This window comes from Anastrepha obliqua, chromosome 5 (assembly GCF_027943255.1).
Source record: "Anastrepha obliqua isolate idAnaObli1 chromosome 5, idAnaObli1_1.0, whole genome shotgun sequence".
Classification (NCBI taxonomy): Eukaryota; Metazoa; Arthropoda; class Insecta; order Diptera; family Tephritidae; genus Anastrepha; species Anastrepha obliqua.
The window spans coordinates 69,847,433-69,873,612 of NC_072896.1; the positions used below are offsets into that span (position 1 = coordinate 69,847,433).

Genomic DNA, 26,180 nt, shown 5'->3' on the forward strand with positions numbered 1-26,180 from the left:
ATTTATGTGGTTATGGTTATTGCCTCTCTAGTTTGAGTTAAACGCAGCAGTATTTGCCGGCAACTACCTGCATAAGCTATTCTGGTTTCTACATGCGAAGTACATATTTGTTTTTCTATTCCATAATTTTCCTTTGGCATGAAAATAAACAAGTGCAGATATTTTTTCTATAAAAATTTTGTTTTATATTTTTTCTTTTTTCGTTCTTTTTGTTTTCAAATATATTTATAAATAAATAAAAATTTATGTTTATTTATGTTTTTTTTTTTTTGGGTGTGTATGTGAGATTGTTGTTTATAACATTCTTTGCATTTAATTTTTTAGTATAATTTTCCACTTAGAAATAATTTAATCTACATACACATATTGTAGTATTCGACCATTTCTGCATATATAATAAAATTTATATATATTTAATAATTTTTAGGAAAGCATACACATTTGCTTGTAAGTATGCATGCATACAAATGTTGCTATTTAGTAGTAAAAAAAACTTTACAAAGTAATTGTTTTTATATATTTAAATAATAAATTTAAATAGTATCAAAATAATCGTCATATAACTGTATAACTAAGACTTTGTGTGGAATAATTAAACAAAAACTAAAAATTAAAATTAAAAAAAAAATATTATCATAAGATAAACATACATACATACATAAGCATAATAAGGATGCGGCAAATGAATGCAGGATTCCTATTGTTACTGCAGCCACATACATACTCGTACATAACAAATTCTATCAGTAAATTGTATGAGTATAAGTAGAAGCTAAGTTCTGTTTTTTATGTTGTCATTATCCTTACTCATACATATATATTATGTGTAATGAATATATATAGGTGAATATTTACATATATCTTTAAGCCTGGCGTAAAGCCCATATTACGCAACGGCTTAGTAGTCAAGTGTGCTTGAAGGAGGTACTTGTATACTTTCTTCGTTCGGAAGAAAATCGAAGCATTTTTTCAAAATTTGTAGTGTTTATAAATTTCTTTTTCCCCTTAATCAGGCGTCAATTACATACAGCTACTACCAATGACTCAATTCGATTGTAAACAAAAAAAAAAAAAAAACAATTATAAAACAAATATTGTTATTGCGATTTACACATAATACAAATTTCATACATTCTAAAAACTAACAGTTATTAACAAAACATTAATTTATTTAAAATTACTATAAATTTTTTCTTACTAACGCTACTGTACAACGTATTCTTTACATCTCAGCTAGCTTAGTTGCGTCTGCGCAGAAGTACGCACACATCTACAGCCCGTGTCGTCAATGATGCTCACGGCAAGATAGTTGCCAACGCGCAGTTGTCAGCAGCACGTAGCTATTGGAAAATGACTAAGGACGCCGCTACAAGGTAGGTATTTATGTGGCGGCGACGACGGTGTCGGTGTTGTTCGCGACTTCGTTAGATGATCGGTCGTGGCGATACACGAGTTTCATGGTGAGCACTTAATTTTCTCCCTCTTTCGCGTCTTCACTTCCTTGTGCGTGCAGTATGTAGTTTCTACGGCTATGCGGCTCTGCTGTGGTGTTGGTGTGCTTTTCTCAACTACTAAAAGTCTTTACATCCAGGCTGTCAATAGTGAGAATCGTGAGCATTCAAAGCAAACTTTCAACCAACTCTCTACGCAACTCAGCTACTTCTCGCATTTGCTTATTTGTCCTAATCTGCGCTGTGCTGTCTCTTATCAACTTGCTCCATCATACAAAATAAAGTCTAATTTATACTTAAAATTCATATAATCAGTCCATTTTATTTTCATTTCGTTTAATAAAATTTAAACTTATTAAAGCGTGAAGCGGCTTGAAACCCAGCAATTAATGCTCTCTCGTCTGCGCTCCCGACTCGTGTGCTCGTGTGTTTATGTGTGGGGCATTGCATACTGCGATTGGTCTGCGAACTTTGACCTTTCGTACCTTGGCAAGAGACTGGTAACCTGAGGCTACTCGTTTTCATTCGTTAACTCCTTAACTTATGTTGCTAACGAATTGGCGTACATCACTTCGCATATCGCGTACAGTGGTCATCTCGTTTACTCATAATTACCAATCGTATCGTTCCGTTTCGCAATGGAATTTCACTTTCAACTCCCCTACTGTACGCGATAAGCTAGTCTATATTTTGTGTTGTAGTTTTTTTTTGTTTTTTAATTTTTTGCGCTTGCGCAAGCACACGGCGTTTGCATTGTTTGGTCGACGCATTCGACTACATTGGTTTGGCTTCTTGTTTTTATTTGCATTCGTTTATCTCGTTGTTGCGAATATCAACAGTTTGTTTGTTGTTTGTTTTGTTGTTTTTGTCGTTTAGAGCATTATTGCTGCTCCCTTTGGCGCCTGATTACCGACACCCACAGCCGACCACTGTCATGTCCTGATAGTTCTTAAGCACAACGCTATTCTGATCATTCAGATAGAGCATCGAGACACCCTCCAACTGTGTGGGCACACAGCAGGCCTTTGGCACCTTCCCCGGATTGATGTTATTGACTAAGGTTTGCACGACCGCATGATTTGTAGAGTTCAAATGCTCCGCAAGTGGAAACGGACATTTGCCCTGACAATAGAAAGCATCATAGCCAGGTGGTGCTACGATCCAATCACTCCAGCCCACATCCGCAAAGTCCACATACAACGAATGCCGCCGACAAATCTCGTCATTATTCTTCCTACGATGCGTACGCCGATGATGTCCGGCACGTTTCGATCGTGAACTCACTTCACGTATTGAACGAGATTTGGGTTTGCCATCGTCGGTGTATGTATAGAGCACCGGTTGTTTTCGTTGCCAAGATTCTTGTGATTCCTCGGCGTTGCGTCGCAGGCGTACATGATTATAGGGTGCAGGCTTTAGTGAGCGCGACGTTCGCACTTCAATTAGCAGGCCGTAGTTCTTTTTCGGTTGCTGCAGCCATCGATCAACCGCTGGTTGTACATCAAGACTGAGTGCCTCGGTGCTATTTAGACGCACCGTCTTGTTGTCCAACAGGAGATAACTAGGCTCTCGCTTACCTCGCACACCCACCCGGGTTATATCATAAACGAGCACCTGATAGCTTGTCCGATTGGCAAGGCCTGCATTGAAAACCGCATTATTAATGGCGACACGTGACAGCTGCAATTCGGCAGCTTTCAGCTTCTCATCGGCGGGTATGCTCTTCACATCAAAGTACAAACGAAACCGATGATGATGCGGAAAGCGATCGTCGATTTTACTCTCTGCAAAATAGAAAGATAGAAAATTATAGAAAATTAGATAATGTCTATACCAAATGAGTTAAATTGAGATAATCGATTTGTAAGGTAGGGATTATTATTAAGGAAAAAGTTGACCGCCGACAACAGTGAACATAAATTTTAATTATTTAAAGTCACAAACTAGTAGAAAACCAGAAAAAAGATGTTAAGACCGTTCATCCAACGACACTGCGTACCAGGAGTCATGATATAATAATAGCTTTAAAGGCTAAAATTTCTAATATTCTGTTTGCTAAAAATTTCTTTGACGATGCCGACTGCTTATTTTTCTGAAGCAGAAACTCTTTTTGAGAAACAAGTTTGCTAATATTTAAATTATTGAAAGGTTCTACGAATATCTGATATAAGTATCTACCTAAAAAAGGTTTCGAGCTGAAAACCAGTACTACTCGGCTAGGGCCGAACGCAAGACTAATGGTTAAGGAAGAAGATTTTATTTATTAGCCATTCTTCGTCAACTAAGCCGCACTTCTGCCCAAAATTCCAAAATTGGTTTAATTTTAAATTATCTGTAATAGTCTGGACATTTATTTAAAAACGTTTCGTTTTAAATGCCGAGTGCGGATTTATTTGAAACTCGTTACGGATATGAATTATTGTAAAATTTTTAGAATATGTCGCACAAATGGGCAAAAACGAGCCACGCTTGGAAGTATGTATTCGAAGCGAAACCTGCTGGAGTTAGCAGAGGAGTAATATGACATCCTGTGCAGTACTAATATCTGCTGAAAAAGTACTCGAATGCACACGAAGTGAGTGCCAAACTAAGCACGAGAAATAAACGTTTTTGCGGGCTTTGCTGAACTCGGATCAAAATCGCTTAATTCGGATGAAACACGCAACAGTTGTTTCTCTATAATATGACATCCTGCACTTTCCATCAGACAACAGAGAGCACTTTGTGCCACAGTCAAATCTAAGTGACAGTAAATACTTATATATATATAATTGGCGCGTATACCCTTTTTGGGTGTTTGGCCGAGCTCCTACTCCTATTTGTGGTGTGCGTCTTAAAGTTGTTCCACAAATGGAGGGACCTACAGTTTCAAGCCGACTCCGAACGGCAGATATTTTTATGAGGAGCTTTTTCATGGCAGAAATACACTCGGAGGTTGGCCATTGCCTGCCGAGGGGCGACCGCTATAAGAAAAATGTTTTTCTTAATTTTGACCTTTCACCGAGATTCGAACCGACGTTCTCTCTCTGAATTCCGAATGGTAGTCACGCACCAACCCATTCAGCTACGGCGGCCGCAGTAAATACCTATACTTTAGATTTTTCCGGCGTTCCAGAATGTAGGCATTTTAAAATCCCGAAAACCCCGGGATTATAATATCAAGATTCCGAGAATTTCGGGATCGTAAATTTTTAAAAATTTCCATTCTTTCCATTCCACACACACACATGCATATTCAATACGAAAATTCACACATATCCACAGTGTGAATTCTCTATAGCTGTATGAATGCAATGTAATGGCAACCTGCCGTCTCGCTACCTACAGTGACATGAACAAAAAAATTATTTGCGGTACTTGAAAACTTAGCGGGAAACCGCCATAGGTAACAACTTTGCTGAAATTTGTTGCAATCACCTTTTAAACGCTCAAATGTCAGCATAATGGTCAAGCACTCGAATGCGCAGTAGGAGTTTAAGGATTTTGCGTTTAGCGGCAAATGAAAGGATCTTTCTGTGCATAACACATAGCCATACACATTTACTATTTCTATAGAATATATGGCACAAAGCCGTTTAACCTTTTGTGCTAGTTATTGTTGCACTTTACGTTTCACACCAACAACAGGTAAATCGTAAAATAAATAAACAGGATAAGTGCTGTTACTTGAGCCGTTTTAGCACAGCGCTGCAGCAGCGTGCTTCCAGGCAGCTCCTTTCCTCCTTTCTCTGTAATAATTGAGCCTGCGGACGTTGTGTGTGTGTGGTAAAAGGTAGATGTGCCGAAGCAAATATGCTTTGTAATTGTTGTTACCAAGGAACAAGTGCATTTTATGATTTCTAGTACTTATAGCTCCTGGTGACGCTCAAGCATGCATCCCCTGCAGCTTCTATGTGTGCGTGTCGGGTGCATGACGCTAATATCTAAAATTTTTATTTTCATCATGCAAAAGCCGACAACAAGTATGTGTTACACGAATCAAGTTCGTGTGCCACCCGACACGCACACATATAATCTGCAGGACATGCATGCTTGAGCGTCACCAGCAGCTATTAGACATACATATGTATATCAGGTCATTCCATATTTCCGCCAAAATTTTATTTTTTTTATAAAAGTCGTAAAAATGCAACAGCTGCTGCTGCAGAAATAAACACTGTTCACGGAGAGGATACCGTGAATGTAAGGACTGCGTGAAAGTGGTTTTCAAAATTCCGAAGTGGTAACTGCGACGTGGAGGGTGCCCCTCGCGCTGGTCGTCCTGAAGTCTTTAACTCCAACGCCTTGCTCGAACTCGTGGCAGCTGAGCCAAATTTGACAGTCGATATTATAGCTCAGAGGTTACATTCATCGCATGGAACAGTTCACAGCCAGCTGGTTCAGTAGGTTTCAAGGCTCGGAAAATGGGTTCCGCATAGACTTTCCGTCGTTAACCTTCAGCAGAGAGTGAATGTGTGTTCTCAGTTGCTGCAACGGCTTGAAAAAGAAAGTTTTTTGAACCGTATCGTCACGGGTGATGAAAAATGGGTCCTTTACAAAAGTCCTGTTCGAAAACGCCAATGGTTAGATAAAGATGAAATACCAGAACCGACCTCTAGAGATGGCCTTCACCCCAATAAGATTCTCCTGTATATTTGGTGGGATATGGCCGGTATTGTTTATTATGAACTTCTGGAACCAAACTAGACGATAACTGCTGATTATTATTCCCATCAGCTATCAAACCTGAACACTTATCCTGAGACACTTAACAAAAGTCGGCCATCTTTAGTGAATAGACGCACCACGGCAACGCATGACCTCATACCGCAAGGCAAACATTAGGCAAGCTGAACGAGCTCGGATGGAAGCGAATGCCGTATCCAGCATACTCTCCGGATATTGCACCTTGTGATTATCACCATTTCCGTGGACTTCAATATGAGTTACAAGAACTACTCCTCAAACAAAGCTATAAAAAGGGATATCGAAGCGTACTTTGGCTCAAGGACAAACAATTTTTGAGCAGGGAATTAAAAATTTGTCTAAACGTTGGGAAGACATTGTAAATAATGAAGGAAGATATATTATTGATTAATAAATACTTTAATCTTTTTTATTAATTTTAAAACCACCTTTAAGAATCGCACGAACTTATGGACTGACCTGATACTTCGATAGGATTACAGATTATTTGAGTGTGCGTACATGTGTATGTGTGTGGATTCTATTGAATCAACATCAAGGTCATTCAGTTTCATATTCCATACAAATCCCGACTTTAAGCGTCTTTAGATGCCAACTATTAAACCAATGAATTAAATGGAAATAGAAGTGATTTTTTAAGCCATTGCAGAAAGTGTGATTTGCATATCCGCATATATGTATTTATGCATATGTAGGAATATATAAATATTTTGGCGGAAACATCCTTTATCAGGTGTTTGGCACAGCGGCTGGTTTGATGCTGATCTTTAACTATTCAACCATTTTCGAGGCTGGCAATGCCGATGACCAAAACTTGACTTCAATTTCTTTCACTTAAAGCTTAACTAAAATAATAATAGACGCACATAACCTTTAATTTTGCTGATTTTTCTCTATATTTGTTGAACGTGCGAAGAGAAATAAGCAAAACCAACCAAAGAAGCATTGGTACAGTACTGTGCTAAACATAAATGGCTGTTTTTTTCTTGTTCGTATACATACTAAGATTCTTCTTAGCTGGTTCTTGAGAAGAATCTTCTTCTTCTTCTTCTTGCAATCTTCTTTGCACGAAACACTTGTGAGCTTAGGCGAAAAATGCACTTTAGCGAATTCTTTAACTAAAAGTACAATACCGTTGAAATGTGTTCTGGGGCATGTAGCTTAAGTATATATGGATGTATAAATTCATATTTCATTTTTCATCATTACAATATGCATTCCATACATACACAAGGACAAAATAAATTTAAAAAATCAGCGTAATAATTTTAATTTCACGCAATTCACAGTAAAAAAGAAACAAACAAATTACAGTTTAAATACAATTTCCATCAAAAATGCCTGTTCTCAATTCTCGTAAACCCCACAGCTGCAAGCCCAGGAGAAAGATATTCGGTGGAATCGTATTTTAAGATGGTCAATTCGCAAATTAGTCACACACTCAACTCAGATCCTTCAGTAAAACAAAAGATCGCCAAAGCACAAAGTGCACAAATTTCACATCTAACTGGCCTTTTCCCCGCCAACAACTGCAAATGCCGTTCTCCTCAGCGTTGCTCCTTTGATTCGTTTCTAACGAAATGCCAGTTAAACATTCGTGGAAGACTAAATCATTTCAAGGACTTATATGTATGGTACATTTGCAGGTTTGGAATGTATTCTGCTGGAGTTGAGGTAAATAACAACTATGGGTATTGGTAAATAATGTATACATATATAAATACGGCGGCCGGGATGGGTTGGTGCGTGATTACCATTCGGAGTTCAGAGAGAGAACGTCGGTTCGAATCTCGGTGAAAGATCAAAAATTAAGAAAACGTTTTTTCTAATAGTGGTCACCCCTCGGCAGGCAATGGCAAACCTCCGAGTTTATTTCTGCCATGGAAAAGCTCCTCATAAAAAATATCTGCCCTTCGGAGTCGGCTTGAAACTGTAGGACCCTCCATTTGTGGAACAACAACAAGACGCACACCACAAATAGGAGGAGGAGCTCGGCCAAACACCCAAAAAGGGTGTACGCGCCAATTATATATATATATATATATATATATATATACTCCTAATACAAGTAACTACCTGTGTGTATTAATTTATATGCAAATAGAAATGCACCGTGCAGTGAATAACCAAACTACCCATAAACTTTCTATAACTAACATATGTACTAAAGAAAGTAACCAACTGTATTCATATTAATTTATATGGAACATTTTATAAGTTCGTGCACTAGTCCCAAAGTGGCTATAATTGTACCAGTTGCAAAGTAAGCGATTAACACAATTTTTGAAATGTATGATTTTTAAAACTAAATCATCGCTGGCTTGCCACAAAGTGGTGATTTGAGCCACAAATCGGTCTAGAATTTTGGGTGTTCACTATGAATTAGGTCATTAAATTCAATTAAACACTGATAGTTAAATTGACATCTGACAGCTGATATTTCACAGTACACCGCGTTGAGTAAAATACCAGTTGCTAGCAATCAAAAAAGGTAGAATACGAAGTACTTCAGCTACGAAGGAAAGAGGCAGTCAAGTATTTCAGAACTATTTGGTGTGACAGCATAGGGTCGTTACATTCATCTATGGGCCATGGCAGTAAATGTATTTTCGTACTATTAAGGGCTTATTAAACTCTGGGGCCCATATACATGTCTAACGGTTGATGATTGATATTCCTTTTAAAATTCTGCAGGTAGGTTTTGCTTTTGTTGTATTGAAATAACGGAATCAAGCAAGCTAGTTTGGCGTTCTCAGAATATTAACAAAGCATGCCCTGATTTTTCACGATCCATGTAATTGTATGCCAATTTGCAGAAAAGGGTGTGGACGTTTAGTTGATTTCTTTTGTGTTCTCAGAAAAATTGCTGCCTAAATTGATTTGTTCTTCTTGTGCTAAATTACCGAGAGCAGAAATTTATGGATTCCCAATTCGCTGATGTTTTTGGGTTAAAGGATTAAGAAAAATAATACCTTTTCGGAAGAACTATTTTTTTCATAACTGCTAAGATTTAATTACTGCGTATATTTTAATACCAAGGTCACTATTTTGGTCACAATATTATGGTCATTTGAGGAGACTATAACAAAAATAGTTTGGTCCCTACATAGGCCCTTGAAATGTATTCAGGCTAAGCCATTTCTTAATGTTGCTCTATAAATTATGTGGCCCTCAGCTTTATAGTACCTTCCAATGGCAGATATTTCTAATGGAGGCTCTCTCTTTGATTTCATGGATTTCAGGCACGACAAGAAGCAAAGAAATACCGCCAAGTCGAGCTTGAGTAAGAAGAGAAAATCCATTCAGAAGATAAGAGGAATAAGCTTAGATTGTAAGGCCTGCTTGGTGGCAAGTCATGCGGAGCGTCATGCGCGACTGTTGTTTGAAAAATACAATGATTAACTTTTGCAGAAATCAGCAGTAGCTCAACGATGATTTTCAAATTCATGCGTGCTAGCTCCTTACATGACTTGTCGGTCTTCAATTGGGTTCATATGGTTATGAATACTAAGCACGAATAGTAAACAAATCTATAGTCCACAATTTATGTACATATTTCTGTCTTATATATTTAACCTAATTTTGAAACAATAAACTGTCTAATAGTACAGTCTGAGAAAAATCTTAACGATCCTAAGGCGCATTTCGGTAATACATTAACTATGCAAATAAATTCTAAAATTTTGTTGCAAAAGATGTAGTAACTAATTATCGATACGCATGTCTGGCTTTTATTTCTTATTTCTGCAAGATAATTTGGTGTGGAGCCCCAACTGCGAGTCTACTTAAGTTTTGCAAGAACAGTCTGCAGTGAAATATTTATAATGTTTTAATGTTAGAGACTTTAGGCTAACGTCTAACCCTGAAGGCATTTAATTTTTTTGATTATGAAAATTAAAATAGAGTCGAAAAAGGAAAAATTTGTAATTTCCACTCACCTATATGTGTAAAACTTCGCACTGTATTCGCTGATTTAGTAAGTAGACCCGGCCGTGGTATCATCACTGAATCCAATTCATGACCCATAATTTGTGCGTACAGCTGTTTCATCGCTTCCGGTATAATAATTTTAGTGCGATCTATTTTTGGTGGCCTCTTCATATTGAATAGCGACAAAAGGCTATTCTCAATTTGGACTAGAGTCGATGGATCGGGTTTGAGTTTCTCACCGATGATGTCTTTATTACTGTATGTGGCGGGTTCCCTGTTGATGTCGATATGGTCTTCGCTGTCGATATCTGTATCAGTATTTATAGCAGACATATAGTTTGAGGAGAAGGAAGAAGTAGAATCAGCGGGGCTAACATCTGGTATTGTCGCTGACTCTCGCGCCAACTTTTCAGCGGCTTCTTCATGTGAAATTGTGCTTGCTGCTAAAATGTCTTCTGCTGATTTTGTCGCTAAACGGTCTACCGTCGCTAAGCGTTCATTTTCCGTTGCAAAACGCTTTTCCACAGCCGCAAACTCCTGTATCGCTTTTGCTTCAGCGTGCATTTTTTTATGTTGCTGATGATGATGGATGATATGTTGATGTGTGTACTGCTCCTGCTGTGAGTCCTTATGCTGATGCTGTTGTTGCTGATGATGATGGTAGGGGTGAGGTTGCCTATGATGTTTGTGGTACTGTTTGCTGTGGGTGGCTTGCATTTTGTGCGCTGCCACAATAGATTCTGCATTTTCTTTAATCGCCATTTTTCTAAGATATTCGAGTTCGGTTTGTACTTCTTTTGCACTAATCACTGCACTGATTTCTTCTATTTTATTAGTACTTTTTGTTTCTTGATTGCGTAGATGTTGTTGCACTTTATTTGTTTGCGATTCCCAGGCGCTATTTTTCTTTATTGTATTGTCTAAAGTGTTTCCCGCACTTTTTTCGTTCACTTCGTTGTAGTTTTGAATTTTGTTTTTAAACTTTTGTTTTACTTCGAAATTTTCTTCAATTGCTTTCAGAGCGTCACTTGTTTTCCCGCTTTTGCTTTCTTTAATATCCTTTGAACTAATTTTATTTAAATTATTACTATTATTATCACTTCTAACGATCGTAGATTTTGCTGTATCACCGACGGTGTTTGATTTTGTTAAACGCGCGAAAGCACCCGCAATTTCAGTCGTTGCTGATTTTGTCTCTGATAACGGTGTTATATCGCTAATTGCTGGTAGACCTATTGACGTCACGTTTGATGATTTTTTTCTTACTTCAAATATTTCGGTCATAAATGGTTTTCGCGCACTAAATGCTGTCTGTTGTGTTTCTTTAATTGGCGGAGATATCGCTTGAATGAATCTCGAAGTTATATCCTCGGTGCTAGCAACTTGAACGATCGCTTGAAAAGTCGCCAGCACTGCGAGGAATAGAAGCCATGCGCGCATGGTCGTTTGCAACTCTGAAACGATACAAAAACATGGAAATTGACCAGCGTTAGTCAAAACGTTAACAACGATTAAATAACAGACGAAGCGTACACGACAACTAAACGGTTGAGAGCCGAATGCCAATTAATTGGCAATACCTAAGTATATACATGAAATCGTACACTAACTAACCATAGGCCAGAACACGCCGATCATGAGCACGAATATGAGAGCGCGAGCACACAACTGCGGCTAAATATTGAGTGGCAATGATACTGAAGTGTAGTGGTGGTGGCTGAATATACACACCAACTTGGCTGGCTAGTAGCCGTGCAATAGTGTTAGTTATGTGTTAAATGAGCGTAGTGGAATTGCAGGCGAACAGCGAGTGCGATCGAATGAGTGAAAATCGGTATAGTATAGATTTGGTTTTTGCTATGAGCTAGAACCGCACAACTAGCTGGAGCACTACTCACTCAATTCGATCAGTAATAATGACTTAAAATGAAGTTAGCGAAAGACTCACACTCTATGTTACTGTAGTAAGTGAATACATAACAACTGAGCAAATGAGTTATGATTTCAGTGCCAAATTCGAGAGAGTTCGCTTTTCTACCAAAGGCCTATAATTACGCTCTCTCTCTCTCTCTGTACCTTTTACTACAATGATACCTGTTGTTGCTGCTACCACTGCCATTGTCATTGCTGCACATGTGCAGCTGTGTATGAGTATTAACCCATGCAAGTGCAACAACAACAGGTATGTCCTCATGCGAAAGTGCATACGGTCAGTCCTTGAAGACGTCGGCTATTATTTGCGCTGAGTGTTTTCGTGCCTGGGTCATATCCTTTTTGTTTCTGTTCTATTGTAGGATTTCATTACCAGGTGGAAATGGCACATGGTTGTGTACACTAGAAATTAGGAACATTTTCAATTTTAGGTATTTCTAAAAACCTTTCTATTTCGCAATGCTATTGTACTATTGTACTAAACGATTAAAATTCTCGGTAGTTGTTAGTATCTATACTTAAAGCCTGCAAGTGGATGCAGGTGAGGTTTAAAGGACACCGTTTTTCAGGGTCAGAGAAAGATAAGTGAATGAAAAATTTGGTATGGGAAGCATTTATTTTCTTATACATAATGTATGAAGATACTAAAAATATGCATACATATTTATAAACCTGCTTTCGAAACGGAACATTTCTTCTTTGCTAACGAAAAATGTGTATGTGAAAGAAACAACAGTTCAGCGGTTTTAACGTGACATGTCGAGGCCTGAGGAAAAATTTTGTACAGTCATTATAAGACAAAAACTTTTTTCTTAAAGTAGAAAGTAATTATTTAAATAAAGCCGTGATCAAAAAAATAGTTCTCCAAGTCCACTGAATAGAAAGAGGTCGCCGTAGGCGAATGGATTAGAACTCAAGAAAATTGAATGTTAGTCAGAGACAAACTCACTCGGCTTTGATAGCCGTCCAGGAAAAATATTGAACAAAGAATTATCCACGGGTATGTTTAGAAGAATTCGTGGAAAAAATTGGTTCCCAGAGATTGTCTTACTACACTAAAACAAAAAAAAAATAAATGTATTTTTCTGGAGGGTCGAGATATTTCTCAAAATCAGTGTGATATCTCAATTCTTCTGCCCTTTATTTAAATAAAAAAACGTTATGCTCTTATAGAGATAAACTTGATTAAGTTACCTAGTATTGAAAAATGAAGTACACCTTTTAGACCCTCATAAACGTTTTTTATTTAAACTGAGTTACGTCGTAGCAAGAATTGTTCAATATTTCATCTAAATGCGTTGGAAGGTTTCATATCATATCGTGCTTCATCATCGGCACGCACATATGTATGTATGTACATACATATGTATTGTATATCTATATATTGTGCTGCACCCATCACAACTCCACATTTATTACTTTAACACACACCACAAGCCTCAGAATGAAGCTCACGCTTGTTAAATTTCCCACAAATCTACTCTCAGTCGAATATGCATTAAAAAAATGGAAAAATAAATTAATTTATAGACAAATTTTTATTGCTTAAGATTGCTCAAAATAAGAAAGAAAAAAAAACAAGGCAGCGGCACTTTTGAAATATAAAAAAAAAAATCTTGTCAAGTTACTAATGTACTTTCATTATAATTTTAAGGTTCGTTCAAGAAAAGAAAAAATAATAATAGAAAAATATTGAATGGTTTTCAAGTATTTTTTTGTAATAAATTTCATTTCCGCTGTCCAGATTCTAATCTACAGCAAACTATTTTAGTGTCGCTTAAACACAGGGCGATAATCTAAAAGAAATAAAATGAAAAATTCAAGAACACAAAATAAAAAAAATGTGGGACGTGTTCGAGAACAACACATCACAGCCAACAGTTCAATTCAAAACTAAGCCAAATTACATTGGCTTAGAACTTACACCAACAGTTCACCAAGCATCTAAGAACTACGAGTATGCATGGAAAGATGAGGAAAGCAGAGGAAACAAGTAATCCGCATAAAATAACTACGTTAAAATTTATGTGCTTTTGTACGTGTGTGCAACACTAATGTTCCATAACTGCGCTACAAACAAATTACAAGTTATGCGCTTGTTGTTATTCCAAAAACAAAAACAAAGAGAAAAAACAATATATCCCGAAATTTAGTTTTTGTGCACCTAAATTTTTGTAGATTAAAATCTTATCGCATTTAGTATGCAGACGAAATCGCAGCTAAGTAGAGAGGTAAGCATATACACACATAAATAAGCAAAAACCAGGAGAGAGAGGAAAAAAAAAAACCAAATTCAAAAATACCAATCATGAAGAATTTCTAAAATATTCTTTAGCACACGCCAGGGGGTAATTGAGTTTAATTCCTTGCCACGATGAAGTATGAGCCCACACGAATAACCCAAGATCTCAACGAGCTGATAATAAGAGTATTTTACTACATTCATTTACAAGACTAAGTGAGTATGTGTGTGTAGAGTTATAGCCATGCACGAAAATTAGGCGCTGCAACTAAGCAACAGCATGAAATTATGAGCACGAGCAGTGAAAGAGCGAGCAGCCGCAGTAGAGGGTAAAATACACTAATGTTAAGTGAAAGCAGCAGCAGTGCACATTTACAGCGATCACTTTGCCGTCTGTTATCAACAGGAAATAGCTAAGCGCATTATGTACGCATTGCAGGCCCTCCAAGTATCAAAGCAATAGCAAATATAGTACTCAATGCAGCTGTACGTACACAATGAATGTCCTTGAAAATCCGTACACATTCAAATCACTTACCACTGGTACAAACATGCACGTGCATGCGTACGCAGTCAATAACTTTCCAGGCAATAATGCTAACGCGTCGCTGCCAGTACCTGTATCATTCCAGTTTCGCGTACAAGCATATGTGTGCTTGTGTGTAGCGTGTAGTTGTTGGCTAGTTAGTAGTGAAGGCTTGGAAGAATAGTTTTTGGGGAATTTTAAGCTCAATGCAAGAGGTCATGAATGAATTGAGGGTGGGAATTTCCATGATCACATGAAAGGCACCAAATTCACTCACTTACTCACATAGTTAGCTACCGACTGCTAATCGTAGAGGTAAGTAGTGTAAACCTGATATGCGAATTTGGTCACTGCCATTTATAATACTGTTGTATACATATGTATGTATGTCTATTTAGAACAAGAAGTCGTATAATAGTTAAAGCACGGCTGAATAAATATACCATTTATATGCTATACAATACATTAGTAATCAACGAATTAGCATTTATCGCGCCAAATTTCGTATATAAATTTGAAAATTATCTCAAACTTGTTTTCTTAGTCGCAATTATTTTGTTTATTTAATAAGATTTTGTTATAGTTTTGACAACTAAAATGCAAATTAAGTAATTGTCAGAGATAAGCAAATTATAATTTTTACATATACAAATATAACGGCTAACTATTCATATACATACATACATACATACATAAGTATATGCATGTATTTATGCTGGATCATAAGGTTGTGCAAGCAGCTGTGGTGTATTGGGTTTAATGACTCAGCAACACAATAGTTAAAGAGTGCTTCGCAAATTTAAGTCTTTGATGCCTGTTTTGCACTCATCTAAACTAACTGTTCTTTTGGTTCCCTATATTATGCAGCGACAGATCCGCACTAATGACGCCAATCATTTTGCCCAAACACAAAAAAATAGAGAAAAACGTTGCAAATTTAGGTGATTAGTAAAATTAGTGTAATATCATTTCTATATATAAAACTCTTCTAATAACCCGCTTCCCTTAGATCCGACCTCGCAAAACTCAGCTCGTCTCTTGCGCATGGTATTGATGACGACGACAAGCGGGAAACGATAGAGGGGCAAATCGACAAGTGTTATGTTTAGTAAGCTGCGACCACAACAACAACAAAATCACTTATAAAACAATTTGCTGTATGCACCACACTACAGTTTAAATTAATTATTATAAAAGCATAATTACCTATAATTTGAACAAATCGTTAGAACACGAAGACTTTCTTTGCACTGATTTATAGTTGGAGAATCGAAATTGTTTATTTGCATAAAGACGGATATGCGAGAGAAATGCAATGTTTTTTTGTTTAACTATTTTTAATTTGATCTTATTAAAGATTCACTTTTATATTGGTTTTCAGGATGAATATTTTTACCAACAATCAAAAAAATTTCTAACTTTAACTTAACGAATGAAATTCCGCGCTTTTCACTTTCACATATTTTTATGTAAAATAGATTGTTAAAAAAATACAAGCACACAGAAACCGGCCGGCTAATCAGCTGCTTTGATTATAAATTAAAGCATAAACACTTCCAGCAGAATGAGCGTTCATCTGCAAACTGGGTGTCGAGCACCGTCCAAACATCAACTAAATATATTTTGTGCATGTGCGGGCACGCATGACCTCTAGACCAGCTCCACACCCCGAAAAAGTCAAATAATTTCCAATGGAATAAAATTTGATATACATACGTACATAAATTTCGAACACTGATTCCAACGAAAATGTTTGCAATGCATCAGAATGTGATTTTTCCTAATAAAAAGGTGCTAAGTGGAAAAATGGACAGGGAGAACGTAAAGTTCAGAAAATGTAGACAACGATGACGTTAATAGGAGCGAACCTAAAAAAGAGGTGTTGTTCTCGCCCCTCCAACAAAAAAACTTGAAATAGAATAAACCTGTTGAAAGATTGTTTAGGCCAAAAGTGTTTGGAAGAACTCTAGCGGTTTTTACAGCAAGGGGGATAGGGATGTCGTAGTGTGCGTTCATATATATTCCTGCATGTGTTCATGGACAGGTGTGTGTGTTTGCAAGGGGTGTGCTACATATATACTTTGAAAACAATTGAAATTCTTTGTTAAAAATCTCTTTATACATAGAATACTTTCATATAAGTATTTCATCAAATTACAACAACGCATTTAAGTGTAAGCAGCGCTAGTGTAGCGCTCCAGAGTTTGGGCGGGTGGCGGGCTATTGAGCGGTGCCACTCTGACGTACTCACACGCCAAATAATCACGAAGCTAGCGATACGCGGAAGAAAATCAATATTATTTACGTAAACTATAAGAAAAATAATCGTTCATAGAAAAGCGAAAGGCTACAGCTGTTGCGATTTTTTGAAATTGTCTAATTAAAAATAAAGAAAGGGAATATTACATCTACTTAAGTATGTCCAGTTGCGAAATTAGACCGATTGTTTGGCATTTTCAATATAGTGCAATATTTTGAGCCTTTTCAAAATTTATCGAGTACTTATATGGATGTCTCCCTAAAAAGGATTACAGTTTTTCACCGGTGTTATAAAATTTATTATCTAGTAATGCCAACGCCAAAATATTTCGGAAAAATATATAGATTTACGTGAGCTGATTTGAAAATGCCTCCAAAAATCAGATTGCTTTGAATTAAAAAGAGTTTTTAAAAATATGTTTCCGAAAAATCACATCAGGTGATAGAAGAATTTATGCTTAAAATGTCTGCATAAAAATCATTAAACAATTTATCAAAAATTTACTTTTATATTGGATTCAGCTAACATAAGCTCACAATATGGCAATCCCATTCAAAATAACAAAAGCAACAGTTAAGATTAGGCTAACTAGAGGTGGCTACCGCAAGTTTCAGCGGCGGTCCACTTAGGATAAAGATAGACTCTTGTTTTACCATCACATTTGTCCTAACAATAATCATCCAGTGTCTTTGATAATCCAGCAGTTCTCTTGATTCGTCTGATTTAGATGTGCTAAAAATTAAGTTTTGAGATGTCGAATCGGGTTTTTGGAAAGTGGAAGGCAGTCAACGAATTTTATACAATTCTAGAATTTCACACCTCGTGTCCATATGAATTTTTGAGTGGCTAATGGGTTAAAATGTTCTATGAAAATATTACCTGTGAAATTTTACCGTACATGGTTTAAACTTTCATTTTACTATAAATGTATTTTAAGCTCTTCTGACTTTTTTGAAAACTACTTAGGGCGGAAAATGAAAATTGTCTAGGCCGTAAAAAAATCGAGCTAATGTTTTACTATAGAAAGGTATACCTGTACTTTCAGAAAATATTAGCAAAGTCCGGACTGGTTTGAGTTGCCACAAAATAGCCACAAAATGTTACCATCTGTATCGGATGGACTTTCTTGCTTAGACGTAAGCTGATTGTGCCTTAGGCATGAAGATTCATGAATCACTCACTGCTTACGTGCTTCATTAGGGGGTCTCCTATTTTGGATATTAAATGTTACATATGTATTATTAGGCTACAAAAAATCACTATTGCGCTGCCGTTCAGCGGGAATCAAACCTGAAGCCTTGCACTCCCTTACTAGTGGTAAATAAGAATAAAAAAGAGCAGGAATAATTTTTAGTGCGAAATTTGCTAATTATAAATGTGAAGGTTGGGAAAACTGCGAAACATTTGCTTTTATCCCACAACAGGTGCGAAATAGTCGCTGCAGCAGCTGGTTGCAATTAGATTTGTTTCGCATGCCGTCTTCTTCGTGAGTATTTGCGTACTTTCCACGTAAAAATATAGCTACAAATATTTAAATAATCCATATTTTTTTCGTAAAATCAAGTTTAAAAATATCAATAAAATTCTGCTTTATTTAAATGTAGCAACTTGTCGTTTGCGTAGGTGCGGCACGTCAGCGCTTATAAAAAATTATGAGAGCAATAAAACACAGATATGCTGGCAGTTGTTGTTTACAATTGAAAAGTATTGTAGCTATTTTTGAATGAGTAGCTGGAAGCGCGAAAGCAGAAAAATGATGAATTGCTTGACTATCGATGAGTTGCTGTTTACACGTGGCACATATGCCCACACATACAAACACATGTATACATTAACATTTTCTGCTTCAGCTACATTCAAGCACAAAAAGTGGCACTTGCAAATCCTTTGATTGGAAGAAATCAGTGGTTACACAAATGCATTCACCAATACATAAACGCTCACGCGTCAGCTGCTCTATAGGAGGTAAGTGTACTATGTAAATGTGTTTGTTTATATATACATATAATTTTTTTTTTTTACTTTTTATGCCATTTCTTATAATTGACGCCTTTGGCAGTAAGATTCCCGGGGCTCATGCACTTCGGCGGTTGCATGGAGTCAAAATTTCTTGTATTTAGAGCAATTAAAAAAAATGCTTTACTGGGCAGCATTGCATCGACTCGAAATGAGTTGTGAACTCAATTCAGTTGCTTGTTTATTTATTCATCATTGCAGTGCAATCAATTCCTTTAAATGCTCTACACACAGGCGCTTGTCAAAATAATTAAATAACATACGAAAAGCTGTTAAAGGTGTTGCGCGCAGATCTATCAAGGATTGCACGTACATACATATTTACACAAATGCAGTTGTATATATGTCTATATGAGAGCGTAAATATTTATGACATTTGATAGCAATGCCTATTTGGATGGATGGCCAGTGTGCGTATACAAATGTATATATACATACATACATATGCATATACAGGTACGTACACCTTAGTTTTTGGTTAAAAAAGTCGTTGTTGTAGGATTGAAGTCAAAGTAAAAAATGTTTGAATATTTCTCCATTGAAAATGAGGTTAGGTGATAAATAAGTTCGTCTTATTCAGTCATTCGCGAGTTCTCTTTTTACAAATAATTACCGGGAAGCAATAGAAACCTAGTCAAAGGAATTTTAAAACAACAAAAGTGCTTGACACAGATATGTGACTAAGTAGACCAAAAAGCAACTTTTAAATTTACACTTTTTTCGTATACGAGGTGTGTGTCAAGAAATAAGGTGGCTTTCTACTTTTATCTAAAAATATTTCTTTATTATCAATGTGTATTTTATCCGCTTCAAAGTAGTCCCTTAAAATATAATGCACTTGTGTCAACTTTTTTCTAATCCACAAAGAGCTTTGGTATGGCCACGATTCTGCCACTTTGAATATTTTCGTTTTTTCTATTTTTAACAATTAAAAACAAAAACCTATGCCGTTTTGCTTGTTCTTATTTTTCTTATTTGCGAAAAAAATAAATAAATTGACCTTCAGCCGTTTTGGGCCACAATAACAGCAATCACGTTTAAATGGTAAGCAGGATTTGGTTGTTTTAGTAAAAGTTATAAAGGTATGCAAGTATGGAAAGATTAGTCACTCTTCGATATTTCGATACTCCACAATCACCGTTAGTATATTCACATATGTATATGATAATATTTGAAATACTTTTCACTGTACCTTTTAACTTTCTTTGCCACCCAAAGTTGTCGACTAGGTTGTGTTGCCTCTACTGATTGCACAGAGTGTTGCGGAATTGCGGGAACAAGTGAAATATTGTTGAGCTATGTAGGAATACTGCTGCAGATATAGCTGCCGCTGATGTTGTCGATGCTTTTTCTTTTGTTTTAGCGTTAGCTGATAGTTCTTCACTTGCCGTAAAATCAGCACTTTTTCTTCTCCTTCTTCTTCTGCAGTGATCTTGCACACTCTACTACTGGCTGGACTTGCTGACAGTGCCGTCGCTGACGTTTCTGACACTAAACGCTCAACTGTTGGCAAATGTGCTGTTAACGTTAATGACGGCAACAACATTTAGACTGCTCAATAGTGGTGGAGAATGGAGTGAAATGCAAAGACTTCTGCTGTGCACTACTGCTTAGCGCTTCTATGCGAACTCGAATGTGTTGTTGTTGTTGTTGTTGCTGTTGAGTTTTATGTTTTGTTGCTGTTCTTGTGCACGTGGCTTGTGTCAACACTATTGCTATTACAAAACTTTCAAAGTATGATGATTGTGGCAGCAGCTTAAATGGCGGCTTTGTCCCATTGGCTTATTGGTCAATATTTCGATGGCGTATGATGCAAATGCAACAATTGCTGACTATGGCACTGAATTTAGTTCTGCTGTTCGCTTTACAGTTACGCCAATGTTGGTGTTGTTGGTTGTACTAGAATTTTGGGCACCTTTGTGGCTGTTGCTAATTTTATATGTTTAAAAAAATGTTCTTTTTTTTTGCTCTTAAGCAAGTTTGCTTTGTTCATGTAATTCAAGTCGCTTTGGTGTCTCTTACAACAAGTTGCATGCAATTTGATAACACCTTTTAGTCATTGACGGTCGGTCGGTCTTCTTGCTTTTAATGTCATTGCAGTTTTTTTCACACAGTTTAATTTCATTTACTTTGCTGAGGAATTTGTGTGACATGAAAACCATAACTTTTTAATAATTTTTTATTTTTATTTTTTTGCTTTTGTTTGAGTTTATGTTGCAATCTGAAATTTCGGAAAGAAAATCGAAATTAATTCAGTTGCCATAACTTTTGCAGTTCTCAGTCTATCATATAACATTTCAATAATCGGAATGCATTTTGGGGTGGTGTGGCTGTTTACAGAAAATTAAATTGATATGTTTGGCTTATTGTGGAGTTTGTACTTTCTAGGGAATTTCAGGAGTCATTTTCCAGTGCCTTCAAAAGTGTATTTGCAAGTGGTTTACCCTTCTTTTATAAATAAATGGTTGATTTATTAAAATTAAAATTTATCTAGGGTTATTATAATTATTTAGGAGATTTTAAATTACTCGGCTGCAAAAAAATATAATTACTTGAAAAAATCGAAAAACACGCTCTAATTCAACAAAGTCAACAAAGTATTTCTACAATTAAAGTTTTTTCAGTTTTGAAACTTCCTGGAATACAGAAACTCTAAGTTGTAGCTGCGATTTCTTCGAATAAACCTCTGCTGCTGTTGATATTTTTGTTTCTGTCAATCAGCTAGTCATAAAACTCTTTCCTGATTTACCTCGACGTCTCTGCTTACGTTGATAAAACAAAAGCATGCGACCTCTAGAGTTGCCCATTACAACCTGGATTTAGCAGGTAACACTTCGGAAATTTAAAATAGTTCTTCTGACGAAATGACTACGCCGATGATAGTCAAAGTATGGCGTAGCGTACTTCAGGTCAGTGAAATCTGGAGAGAAATTTTACGAGAAGCCGCTACATCTCTTGCTGAGTACTTGAAAACTGAAAAGATGTACTTGGAGAACCGAATTCGCACTCACCAGGTAGTCTACCCTTTAATGCGAGGCAAATGGTAATTGCAACGCAAAGGGAGATTTAGTGATTTGTATTGCATTATAGCATTTAAATATCATCGTACATCTAGGTAAATATCAGGTCAGTCCATAAATAAATTTCACTTTTGTACGATTTTTCCATACAAAAAATTATTCGCGAAATATAACGGAACTATTTATATTTTCTTTGATATATTGTGCATTCAACAAGTGATTTTAATCGCGGATAGAAGCACGTGCTGTTAAAAAATAAAATGGAATCTTCGAACGCGTATAAGAGGCATATTTTGTATTTTTTTATAAAAGTGGTAAAAATGCAGCAACTGCTGCTGCAGAAATAAACACTATTCACGGAGAGGATACAGTGAGTGTAAGGACTGCGCAAAAGTGGTTTTCAAAATTCCGAAGTGGTAACTGCGACGTGGAGGATGCCCCTCGCGCTGGTCGTCCTGAAGTCTTTAACTCCGACGCCTTGCTCGAACTAGTGGAAGCTGAGCCAAATTTGATAGTCGATATGATAGCTTAGAGGTTAAATTCATCGCATGCAACAGTTCACAGGCACCTGGTACAGTTGGGAAAGGTTTCAAAGCTGGGAAAATGGGTTCCGCATAGACTTTCCGTCGTTAACCTTCATCAAAGAGTGAATGTGTGTTCTCAGGTATTGCAACGGCTTGAAAATGAAAGTTTTTTGAACTGTATAGTTACGGGTGATGAAAAATGGGTCCTTTACAAAAGTCCTGTTCGCAAACGCCAATTGTTAGATAAAGATAAAATACCAGAACCGACCCCTAGAGATGGCCTTCACCCCAATAAGATTCCCCCGTATATTGGGTGGGATATGACCGGTATTGTTTATTATGAACTTCTGGAACCAAACCAGACGATAACTGCTGATTATTATTCCCATCAGCTATCAAACCTGAATGAGACACTTAACAAAAATCGACGATCTTTAGTGAATAGACGCAAAGCAGACGCAAGACCTCATACCGCAAGGCAAACATTAGGCAAGCTGAACGAGCTCGGATGGGAGCTAATGCCGCATCCACCATGCTCTCTGGATATTGAACCTTGTGATTATCACCATTTCCGTGGACTTCAATATGAGTAACAATAACTACTCCTCAAAAGAAGCTATTAAAAGGGATATCGAAGCGTATTTTGGCTCCAAGGACAAAAAATTTGTTGAGCAGTGAATTAAAAATTTGCCTAAACGTTGGGAAGACATTGTAAGTAATGAAAGAAGATCTATTATTGATTAATAAATACTTTAATATTTTTTATTAATTTTAAAACCACCTTTAAAAAAGGCACGAACTTATGGACTGACCTGATAGAAATATAGTTTCCAAGAAACTTAACCACATTGTCAAACAAATGGTTTTGATAATACAATTTTCGCTCGAATAGCATTGCAGAGTAGAGCAGCTGATAGTAAATAAGGGTTCAAGCGTGTGGTCTTAATCCTTTTGCAGCGCCGCTTAAATACGCAATGTACTCAAAATACCTTGCGTCCGTAATTTTTTGCGTCGGCAAAACGTTTACTCTTTGTTCTAATGAAAAATAATGTTAAAGGATTACCAAAACTATTTATTTTCATGAAACTTTAACAAAAAAAAAAAAAATAATAATTCATTGCGGATTATTCCGTTCTTGGTGATAAGAGAGAGATTTTGTTGGCAGATTATGCCGTCGAATGATGAATCTATGTCTTGTCTGTGTGCCGCTTATCCCGCTTACTGGAGCTTGGCAGACAGCGAATATACACAAACAGTAATATTTTGATAAAACCTTCTTTTCATTTTCCAAATTTTAGTATTAATAACAAGTAATTGATAAATCTGAGTAATGGAGTGTGAGTGTAAACAGGGGTTTATAGCAATAAAAGAGTGTTTTAATTGGTTGGGTAATTTTTGACTTTTTGCAGTTTGAAAATTAATTTTATGATTTTTTAACGTATTTGGGCTTACAGAAACGTTTTTTTTTGAAAGTTTATGTAACCTATGTCTTTCCAAAAGAGATTACCTTCAAAATACAAAAAACCCTCTGCAAATCGGAGCAGTGTGTACGTAGTTATTAGCGTACGTATCGATGGTTTTCGAGAAAAGTGACACAATTCAAAAATACAAAATACTGAGGTGGGTCAGTTTTCTAGATAACTGACGCACCAATTCGATCACCTGACAAAACGACACTAACGCCATCTCTCAGAATTGCTTCAAGATTCGCTTATGACGCTTTTCCAGAAAAAATATATAAACTCTGTAGTTGATTTTTGCTTTTAACTGCAAAACTCCGAATTTGAGTTAATTTTGAGTTGTGTCGCTTTTCTCGAAAACCATCGATATGTACTTACCAGGTGGTGCAAAATTAATCACACTATTTGAAGATTTAGAATTTTTCTAAATGGCGTCACACGTCAATCACATTTCACACTTACGATCTAAGCAACTGCAGTATACAAACAGAAAAGCACGGAAGCGCCAAAAAGTCAAAATAAAGATTTCCATCATTCAAAATCTATTTTTGTTTAGTAAAACAGTTGGATGATTAAACAAAATCGGTGCTACTTTTGCCATCCGAACTATAAAATTTCTTACATTTTAAGACTCTCCTGGCCATTTACATACATAATTGTCGCTTATATCTGGGTATTTGGCCGAGCTGCCCCTTCTACTTTTGGGGATGTCAAAAATTTCGATTTTTGGTGACGCACCCTAATGTGCATACATGTATTTGTATGTCTTCATATTTATTTTCCGTATTTTGGATTTATTGTTTCCACTTTGCTTTGCCTCCTGCAATGCTGCACATCTTGTCTTGTATTTGTTACAAACAAAGAAATATACAAACATCCATACATACACATATAAGTATACTAAATACACCGGCACTGGCACGCGTTCAGGGTTGAAAACGTAATTTTTCCAGTTACTCATTTCAGTCAACTTACACGCTTTTATTAATACAGCAACCGCTCACTTATGTGAACTAAGCCTTCGGCTGAGAAGATGAGTTATTTAGCAAAAGTTTTCGGGTTTTATTGGATGAGATTAACTAATCCCGACTTTACCGTTGGTCGCATGATACCAATTCGTGCACCGATTGAACCTTGTAAGGCTTAAGACCAAATATTATCTCGAAATTCGCTATGTGATGGTTTTAGGATGGTTTGCTGCGAAAACCGTGCAATTCGAAAAGTTTAATATTCTTCAAAGCTTTCTCTTAAGGCACTGATATTTTCGAGTGAACGTCCGTAACGAACATGCGTTGATCTTTTTATGTATAAGAGGCAGTCACAAAGTAATAATAAACGGAAATTATTATGGTTCTAACAATCTAAAGAAAATCGTTTTCACTTGTATACCCGTGGTAATTAGCGGGGGGAAAATATATAAAAAGGAAATCTTTTCTGGAAGACACATTCATTAGCGTTGAGTGAAAACTGAAGTGGAGAAAAATTAAGTATATTAGCTCTTACTTAATTTTTCTCCACTTCAGTTTTCACTCAACGCTAATGAATGTGTCTTCCAGAAACACGAACCTTAGTACAACCTTAAACAACATCTAGACAAAAATTCATCCCGAATTGAGATGCTCTTCTTTTCCATGTACTCCAATTGCAATATGCTTCAAGGAGTTTAAGTTGGGCAAAACAACGCTCATCCATCTGCCATACCCAAGTTAACGTAAAAAAGTCCTAGAAATTGTAGTAGCTGATTAACGAATGGCCATTCGGTATATGATTTAGATCATGCCTTAAAAGAATTGGGTTTCGAATTGCTTAAATAACATCCATTCTTTTCAGATTAACTTCCTATTCTCATTTCTTACAACTAGAAACAACTCAGCGGCTAAAAGTTTTATGACAAAGAGAGTATTTTTTTTAAATCCATAAAAACTTTAGAGAAGAGATGGATCAACTTTATCGAAATATTAAAATATTGTTTAGAAAAGAGTTTACTATGAACAATTAAATGCTGCTTACCGAAGAAAAGCAAGTTTTAAAATTTACTTTTGTTTAAAACAAAATTTTGAGTTTCCTCAAAGTCAAAGAAATACTAGGCATTTTTGTATGAAAGAAAATACCCAACATCATCAACATTTAATA

The 26,180-nt window shown here is 36.5% G+C and overlaps 1 protein-coding gene across 2 annotated transcripts in view; it reads right to left on the minus strand.

Annotated features, from left to right (window-relative positions):
* Nucleotides 1-253: 253 nt before the first annotated feature.
* LOC129247309 (protein decapentaplegic) overlaps nucleotides 254-26,180 on the minus strand; it is a 101,842-nt gene continuing 75,915 nt past the window's right edge. The window contains exons 2-4 of one of the 2 annotated variants that reach the window (XM_054886393.1): nucleotides 20,236-21,264; nucleotides 10,076-11,521; nucleotides 254-3,235 (exon numbers count right to left, since the gene is read on the minus strand). In XM_054886393.1, the coding sequence (XP_054742368.1) occupies nucleotides 2,358-3,235; nucleotides 10,076-11,507 (2,310 nt within the window). In that variant the 5' untranslated portion in view covers nucleotides 11,508-11,521; nucleotides 20,236-21,264 and the 3' untranslated portion in view covers nucleotides 254-2,357. The remainder of the gene's footprint in view (nucleotides 3,236-10,075; nucleotides 11,522-20,235; nucleotides 21,265-26,180) is intronic. The other variant, XM_054886394.1, reaches the window with a different exon arrangement.